Genomic DNA, 8,015 nt, shown 5'->3' with positions numbered 1-8,015 from the left:
TAGAAACCCAGAAACCTAAAACCCTAAAACTTCACCAGCAGTTTAATAACATATTTTCCCACATTCAGTATCACTGCAACACGTATTGGTGCTCTTACTGTTGGTTGGGCCTGGTTTTGTTTGTGGACGAAGCTCAGGTTGCACCTCAAACAGTGCAGCAGTAACATTCTGGCCGAAGAATGTAACTCCTGCAATATTTAAGGTGGAACGGAAAATTCGAATAAGAAGTTCTCTGAGTTTATGGCCAAGGAAAAGCAAGACAGTCCAGAAGACAGGCTGACCCAATTCTCAAAAAGCCTCTGTCTGACCATTCCCTGCCACAGCTCCTCCTGTTTGGTCTCCATTCTCCACTCCTTAATGTGCGTCTCTTACTTTTTCTGCTCTGTAAACCAAAATTCCTGAATTTGCTGCCTTTTAAACCACGGCAGATGCATGATCTTAACATTTTTAATGTATAATGTGATCTGTGGTAATGATCTTCTACAGTGTGGGGACGTGTCAGGACATCTGGAGACGATTAAGGCTCCACACACAGCGACAGCCTGTAAGGACCTGCCTCTGAAGATCATTCGGACCGAGTCCCAGAAACTGCAAAGCGTGGAATAACAAACAACCAGATGCCTCCGGAATTTCAGCAGACTCTTCTTGTGTCAGGCACTTGGATGGCGCAGAACTTCTCCTAATTATCAGCGCTTAGAAAAGTGATTGGAAGAAAAAGGTTAGATGAGCAGAATGCTTTGGAAACTCCTACCCCTGCTGCTGCTGCCCCTGGGCACTGGACAAGCTCAAAGAACGACCCAGGATGTGTTCATGATGCAATACTTTCAGAGGCGACTCCAGGAGCTGGAGGTAAGAGATTCTGACACATGTGAGCGTCTGTTTTTTCAGCCAGAGCACATTCAGATTTTCAGTGGGAGCAAACCTGTAGCTAAATTTGCTCCAGCTTCAGTTTTAAATCCAGTTACCTTACATGATGAAATGTTTCCTTCGGGATTTGAGGTGTCTTAATAACTTAAAAAGCTTTTGTTCATTTCCATTTTACATGCAAGTGCTTTATATATATATATAGATATATATTAATCATCCACTTTATTAGAAACGACTACCTTGTGTTTCCATTCACTGGCTACATTACTAGAAATTCCTACCGTGTACTTCTACTAACTGGCCACTTTATTGGAAACTCCTTCCTTGTATTTCCACTTTGTGGCCACTTTGTTATCTTAGGCTTTACCTTACTGGCCACTTCATTAGAAACTCCCGCCTTTTACTTCCAGTCATTGGCTTCTTTATTAGGAACACCCACCTCGTGCTTCCACTCTCTGGTCACTTTATTAGAAACAACTACCTTGTGTTTCCATTCACTGGCCACTTTATTAGAAACCCCTACTTTCCACCTCCACATACTGGCCACTTTATTAGAAACTCCTATCTTGCACTTCCACTCTCTGGCCACTTTATAAGAAACCCCTACTTTCCACCTCCGCTTAGTGGCCACTTTATTAGAAACCCCTACCTTGTGCTTCCACTCACTGGCCACTTTATTAGAAACACCTACCTTGTACTTCCACTCACTGGCCACTTTATTAGGAACTCCTACCTCGTGCTTCCACTCTCTGCCCACTTTATAAGAAACCCCTACTTTCCACCTCCGCTTAGTGGCCACTTTATTAGAAACACCTACCTTGTGCTTCCACTCACTGGCCACTTTATTAGAAACAACTACCTTGTGTTTCCATTCACTGGCCACTTTATTAGAAACCCCTACTTTCCACCTCCACATACTGGCCACTTTATTAGAAACTCCTATCTTGCACTTCCACTCTCTGGCCACTTTATAAGAAACCCCTACTTTCCACCTCCGCTTAGTGGCCACTTTATTAGAAGCACCTACCTTGTACTTCCACTCACTGGCCACTTTATTAGGAACTCCTACCTCATGCTTCCACTCTCTGGTCACTTTATTAGAAACAAATACCTTGTGTTTCCATTCACTGGTCACTTTATTAGAAACCCCTACTTTCCACCTCCACTCACTGGCCACTTTATTAGGAACTCCTACCTCGTGCTTCCACTCACTGGCCACTTTATTAGAAACAACTACAGTACCTTGTACTTCCACTCATTTCCCACATTATTAGAAACTGTGAGATCTGAAACAGACCACTGATGAAGGTCTAGAGGACAGTTAACACAAATTGTGCATTAAAACGTGAACTAAGAAAAGACACTGAACTAAAGCGTATTTATTGCTCACTCCTTTGGGACAGGAACGTCTTAACAGGTGTGATCAGGACCTCCAGAGCTTCAACCAGAAAGTGTATGACATGTCCTCTGAGATGCGCGGACAGATTCGCAGCGTAAACGTGCTTAAGTCTGAGATCCAAGGTCACGTGGACAATCTGGCCTTGCGGGTGGACCGTGTGGAGAGAGATGTGGAGTACCTGCAGAACAAAATCCCAGACTCGTCCGACGTGGAGATAGCAGAATCCGTGATAGAGCAAGAGGTGAAAGAAGCTCAGCTGAAGAAGAAAGTTGCCGTCACACAGGGCAAAGGTAATCAATGTTTAACTAATACTCTGCTGTCAGTTCAGGCCCTCAGCTCCTCCTGCAGATCAGATGAAGGACTTCACTCATGTCAGATGCATGTTTTAAGCAACACAACCATCATCTTATGAACCTATAGAACTGATTCAAGTACATTTTGTCTTGAGTGGGAATAAAATCAAATTTATACAATTTTCCACTTACCCCAGGTGTAGGCCTGGGGTAGTTGGTTGGGATAGTGTAGTGGGTAACACCTCTGCCTTCTACACCGTAGACTGGGGTTCAATCCCCACCTGGGTAAACACCCTACACTACACCAGTAAGAGTCCTTGGGCGAGACTCCCAACACCACCTTGGCCTCCCTGTAAAATGATCAAATTTTAAGTCGCTCTGGATCAGAGCGTCAGCCAGATGCTGTAAATGTAAATGTAGTCCTTCAGCCAAGACATGTTTGGAGTCTTCTTTTGTTGTGTGTTAATGTTGCTAACAAACACTAGAAGCCAATAGTCACCCAAATAATTCCCATAAATATATTCTTAAACCACTCATTAAGGTGGCACGGACTATTCAGTGTGGTTTGGGGCGCAGTGTGATCTACTGTGAACTTCACAACTTCAGCATGTAGCTCAGGGGTGTCCAGTCAAGCCAGTGCGGCTGCAGGTTTTCTTCCTGTCGAAGCAGAAACTCATGATCAGTTGTTTGAAGACTGAGCAATAGGTCAGACTAGCAGGATCATGTGTGCTCTTGCTCATTTAGAATGAAAACCTGCAGTCACACTGGCCCTTTTAGGATAAGGTTGGACACCACTGGTGTAGCTGAATGCAGCCAGCAGCCACTTTAGACAGCAGGTGATGGTGAATTCCACCTCCCCTCCGTGTGCACACACTCACGCAGGCTTATGGATGCTACAGACTATGTTCACGATTCTGTTGTTTCTATTTAGGAATAACTGTTCACAGGCCTGTGCACTGAAAGTTTTCCGCAGGGGGTCAAAGGGAAAAAGGCAATGAATGACCAACACAAACTGTGCAGCGGTAGATGAGCTATCATCTCTGACTTTACATCTATAAGGTGGACGGACGAGGTAGGAGTGTCTAATAGAGTGGACAGTGAATGGACACAGTGTTTAAAACTCCAGCAGCACTGCTCTGTCTGATCCACTCAGACCAGCGCAACACACACTAACACACCACCACCACGTCAGTGTTACTGCAGTGCTGAGAATGACCCACCACCCAAACAGTACCTGCTCTGTGAGGGTCCATGGGGGTCCTGCCCACTGAAGAACAGGGTAACAGAGTATCAGAGAAACAGATGGACTACAGTCTGTAACTGTAGAACTACAGAGTGCAGCTATACAGTAAGTGGAGCTGATAAGATGGACAGTGAGCTTAGAAACGAGGAGGTGGTCATGATGGTATTCCTGATTGGTGTACATTACATTGCAATCACTCTTACCAGAGATACAGTGTAATCATGTTTCAGTTAAAACTAAACGTTAAAATGTTTTTCCAAATGGAGCCATAAAGAACCAACATTGGGCCTCATTCCCAAATACTTTCCTTAGTTTGTTCTTAAATGTCTACGTCAGAATCATAATGTGTTTTTAAACCACAGAATTGCTCACACCTTTGTGCTCTTGAGTTTGTGTAGACTCTGTTCTTACCTACAAACAAATCCCAAATAAACACTGGATGAAAATCAAAATCTAAAAACTAGATAATTGGATTTTGAAAAGAAACTTTTTTGAAGAACAGTTGGCGAATGAGGCCCAATATTAGCTATGCAGGGATTTGAACTCAGGCACCAGCATGTAAAATCATGGAGTTATTCAGTTTAATTCAATTCAAATCACTTCAATTACTTCCATGGCCACAGGTCACGTAAAATGACAGAGCGGTCAGCGGATGCTGAGGGGCATAGTGCGCAGAGATCACCGACTTTCTGCAGAGTCCATCACTACAGACCTCCAAACTTCATGTGGCCCTCAGATCAGCTCAAGAACAGCGTAGAGAGCTTCATGGAATGGGTTTCCATGGCCGAGCAGCTGCATCCAAGCCTTACATCACCAAGCGCAATGCAAAGCGTGGAATGCAGTGGAGTAAAGTGCCGCCACTGGACTCCAGAGCAGTGGAGACGAGTTCTCTGGAGTGACCAATCACGCTTCTCCATCTGGAAATCCAATGGATGAGTCTGGGTTTGGCGGTTGCCAGGAGACGGTACCTGTCTGACTGCATTGTGCCGAGTGTAAAGTTTGGTGGAGGGGGATCATGGTGTGGGGCTGTTTTTCAGGAGTTGGGCTCGGCCCCTTAGTTCCAGTGAAAGGAACTCTTAGTTCCAGTGAAAGGAACTCTTAAAGCTTCAGCACCAAGAGATTTGGACAATTTCACGCTCCCAACTTTGTGGGAACAGTTTGGGGACGGCCCCTTCCTGCTCCAACAAGACTGCACACCAGTGCACAAAGCAGGTCCATAAAGACACAGATGAGCAGGTTTGGTGTGTAAGAACTTGACTGGCCTGCACAGAGTCCTGACCTCAACCCCACAGAACACCTTTGGGATGAATTAGAGTGGAGACTGTGAGCCAGACCTTCTCGTCCAACATCAGTGTCTGACCTCACAAATGCGCTTCTGGAAGAACGGTCAGAAATTCCCATAAACACTCCTAACCCTTGTGGAAAGCCTTCCCAGAAGAGTTGAAGCTGTTACCGCAGCAAAGGGTGGGCTGACATCATATTAAACCCTATGGATTAAGAATGGGATGTCGACCCTAACTTTTGGCAATATAGTGTATAAGGAAGTTACAGTATAATGAAACACGTTCAGGCCACTTTTCTGGTGCACCAACACTGAGACAAAGACATGAGTGCACTTGGACTAGTAAGGTGACAGTACGTATACCTAAAATAATACAAAACAATAACCAATAAATAGCCAATACAATACACAGACAATAGACAGTAAATACTGTATATAATAAAATGAATTCATACTTGTTACAGTACAAGAGCTCTACAGAGTTTGACAAAGTTTGTTTTTTGTTTATTTATTTATTTATTACAATAATTAACACCCCATAGGTTATGGCCTAATGTATGCTTTAAAAAGATTGCTGAGGAGAATTCTCCACAGGCAGTCTGTACTGCACCAAAGGGGCCGTCCGAGAGCAAGCCCCCCTTGTGTCCTCCTGTCCATGTGTCTGACCGTTAATTTTCAAGTTTAGAAACTGAAGAAGGTCGCCGGTTTGATCCCCAGAGCCGACAGTCCATGACTGAGGTGTCCTTGAGCAAGACACCTAACCCCCAACAGCTGCCCGGGCGCCGTGGATAGAGCTGCCCACCGCTCCGGGCAAGTGTGCTCACTGCCCCCTAGTGTGTGTGTGTGGTGTTTCACTTCACGGATGGGTTAAATGTGGAGGTGGAATTTCCCCGTTTGTGGGATTTTAAAAGTATCTCTTATCTTATCAGTCATTTAAATAAGCTTCTCCTGTATTTACTTTCATTTTTGCTCAGATTGCAGCACTCATCTCTCTGGCATCAAGTCCCAGAAAATCGTCAAGAAAGCAGGCGATCTGACCGGCTCCTGGATGAAAGATTCCACCAAAGGCTCCTCCAGGATCTACTTCTTCAGTGGCTCCAGAAACAGCACACTGTTGGAGTTCGTCTCTCTGAAGGCCTTCACGGACACCAACTGGACCAGAAAGGCCGAGATCATCTCACTGCCTCTGGCCTGGCAGGGGACGGGCCACGTGGTCTACAACGGCTTTATGTACTACCACCACGCTAACACACGAAACGAAGTGCTGAAGGTGCACCTCCTCAACCGCACAGTGACTGACCGTATGCTGCTGCCCGGCGCAGGCCGCATGCCCACTTACAGCCTCTCCTCTCACACTCTGCTGGACCTGGCCGTGGACGAGCTGGGTCTGTGGGCCATCCATGCTGACCCGGACTTTGGAGGGAACCTGGTAGTCACCAAGCTGGACTCCAACAGCCTAGCTGTGGAACACACCTGGGACACTAGCTGCAAAAGTCACAATGCTGAAGGGGCCTTCATAATCTGCGGAACCATGTACGTGGTCTACAACTCACACTCTGGAGGGCGCTCCAGCGTAAAATGCTTGTTCGACATCCATGATACCCTATTGACTGAGGAGATGCCAGTGATTTTCTTCCCGAAGCGCTACACCAGTCACTCGGGCATGCACTACCACCCCAAAGAGAAGCAAGTCTACGCCTGGGATGATGGATACCAGACCATCTACAAACTGGACACCAAGAGGAAATTACAAGTTACCTAAATTTCCCCTTCACTTCAACCGTAGTGCCTCAGCTAAGGCAGGATCGCTGTCTGAGGTTTGCTTCTTTAGTTGTGCGCTGACGTTATGAGGCTACTGTAGAAGTAACATCATTAGTTTGAGGCAAGTGTGTGATGATTTATGCCTGCAGTTAGCACAATGCTAACAAATGACTAAAAGCTTCAACTACTCCTTAGATACTTTAGCTTTAGATACTTTTCATACACTCACCGGCCACTTTATTAGGTACACCTTACACCTTGCTAGTAAAAGGTTGGACCCCCTTTTGCCTTCAGAACTGCTTTAATTCTTCGTGTCAGACTTTCAACAAGGTGCTGGAAACGTTCCTCAGAGATTCTGGTTGGTTATTTGAGTTCCTGTTGTCTTTCTATCATCTGGAACCAGTCTGCCCATTCTCCTCTGACCTCTCACATCAACAAGGCATTTTCATCCACACAACTGACCGCTCACTGGATATTTCCTCTTTTTCGGACCGTTCTCTGTGAACCCTAGAGATGGTTGTGTGTGAAAATCCCAGTAGATCAGCAGTTTCTGAAATACTCAGACCAGCCCGTCTGGCACCAACAACCACGCCACGTTCAAAGCCCCTTAAATCCCCTTTCTTCCCCGTTCTGATGCTCGGCCTGCACTTCAGCAAGTCGTCTTGACCACCTCTACATGCCTAATAAAGTGGCCAGTGAGTGTAGCTCAGAGCAAAAGTTAAGAAGCCGACTTCAGGCACCAAACGTGTCTTGGCAGATCGACTACGTGGTGTTTAAATGAGATTTTTTGCTCACTCATTGCTTTACGTCTTACGTCTGCTAAGTGATGCGCCCGTTTTTTGAACAGGTAGCCGTTACACTAGAAGTTTCAGAGTCCAGTCCTGAAGTGAACAGGCCTGCTCCAACATATCTGACCAATGTTTTGATGAGCTGCATTACGTTTGTTAAAACAGCACGCATTCCATGCTGGTCTAGGTTAGTCTAAGCTGGTCTAAGCTGGCCTGTGCTAGCCTGGTGCTGCTGTCATTCACCCAGCCTGGTCATGCTGGTTGACCAGCATTCCACAACACCACACAACATCTCCTGGTTTTGCTGGTGACCCACCATGCTGGTCTATGCTGTTTTTTTCTAGTAGGAATATTTCGTGTGCTCTCCAGTTTAGACGACATT

At 45.7% G+C, this 8,015-nt stretch overlaps 1 protein-coding gene and 1 long non-coding RNA gene across 3 annotated transcripts in view; both read left to right on the top strand.

The window, feature by feature from the left end:
• Window positions 1–248: 248 nt before the first annotated feature.
• Window positions 249–7,176, top strand: olfml1 (olfactomedin-like 1). 2 transcript variants are annotated; one of them, XM_017681709.2, is made up of 4 exons: window positions 249–359; window positions 487–849; window positions 2,271–2,556; window positions 6,059–7,176. In XM_017681709.2, the coding sequence occupies exons 2-4, from the start codon at window positions 724–726 to the stop codon at window positions 6,844–6,846; spliced, it is 1,200 nt and encodes a 399-aa protein (XP_017537198.1). In that variant the 5' UTR covers window positions 249–359; window positions 487–723; the 3' UTR covers window positions 6,847–7,176. The 2 variants fall into 2 exon arrangements, with proteins under 2 accessions (XP_017537198.1, XP_037396339.1); XM_037540442.1 differs by lacking the exon at window positions 249–359 and having other exon boundaries at window positions 389–849.
• A 252-nt stretch (window positions 7,177–7,428) lies between these two features.
• LOC108410567 overlaps window positions 7,429–8,015 on the top strand; it is a 1,116-nt gene continuing 529 nt past the window's right edge. The window contains exons 1-2 of the long non-coding RNA XR_001856493.2: window positions 7,429–7,788; window positions 7,821–8,015. The exon at window positions 7,821–8,015 is cut by the window's right edge and continues 529 nt beyond it. This is a non-coding gene — a long non-coding RNA (uncharacterized LOC108410567). The remainder of the gene's footprint in view (window positions 7,789–7,820) is intronic.

This window comes from Pygocentrus nattereri, chromosome 8 (assembly GCF_015220715.1).
Source record: "Pygocentrus nattereri isolate fPygNat1 chromosome 8, fPygNat1.pri, whole genome shotgun sequence".
Taxonomy (NCBI): Eukaryota; Metazoa; Chordata; class Actinopteri; order Characiformes; family Serrasalmidae; genus Pygocentrus; species Pygocentrus nattereri.
Note: the sequence above shows the minus strand (reverse complement) of the source record. Positions and strands in the feature narration are given on the sequence as shown.

Excerpts from the sequence above, each read along its gene's own strand:
- olfml1 (XM_017681709.2), top strand. The coding sequence starts at position 724 with ATGAGCAGAATGCTTTGGAAACTCCTACCCCTGCTGCTGCTGCCCCTG. Across the intron at positions 850-2,270 it reads GGCGACTCCAGGAGCTGGAG|GAACGTCTTAACAGGTGTGA; the intron begins GTAAGAGATTCT and ends CCTTTGGGACAG. Across the intron at positions 2,557-6,058 it reads TGCCGTCACACAGGGCAAAG|ATTGCAGCACTCATCTCTCT; the intron begins GTAATCAATGTT and ends ATTTTTGCTCAG.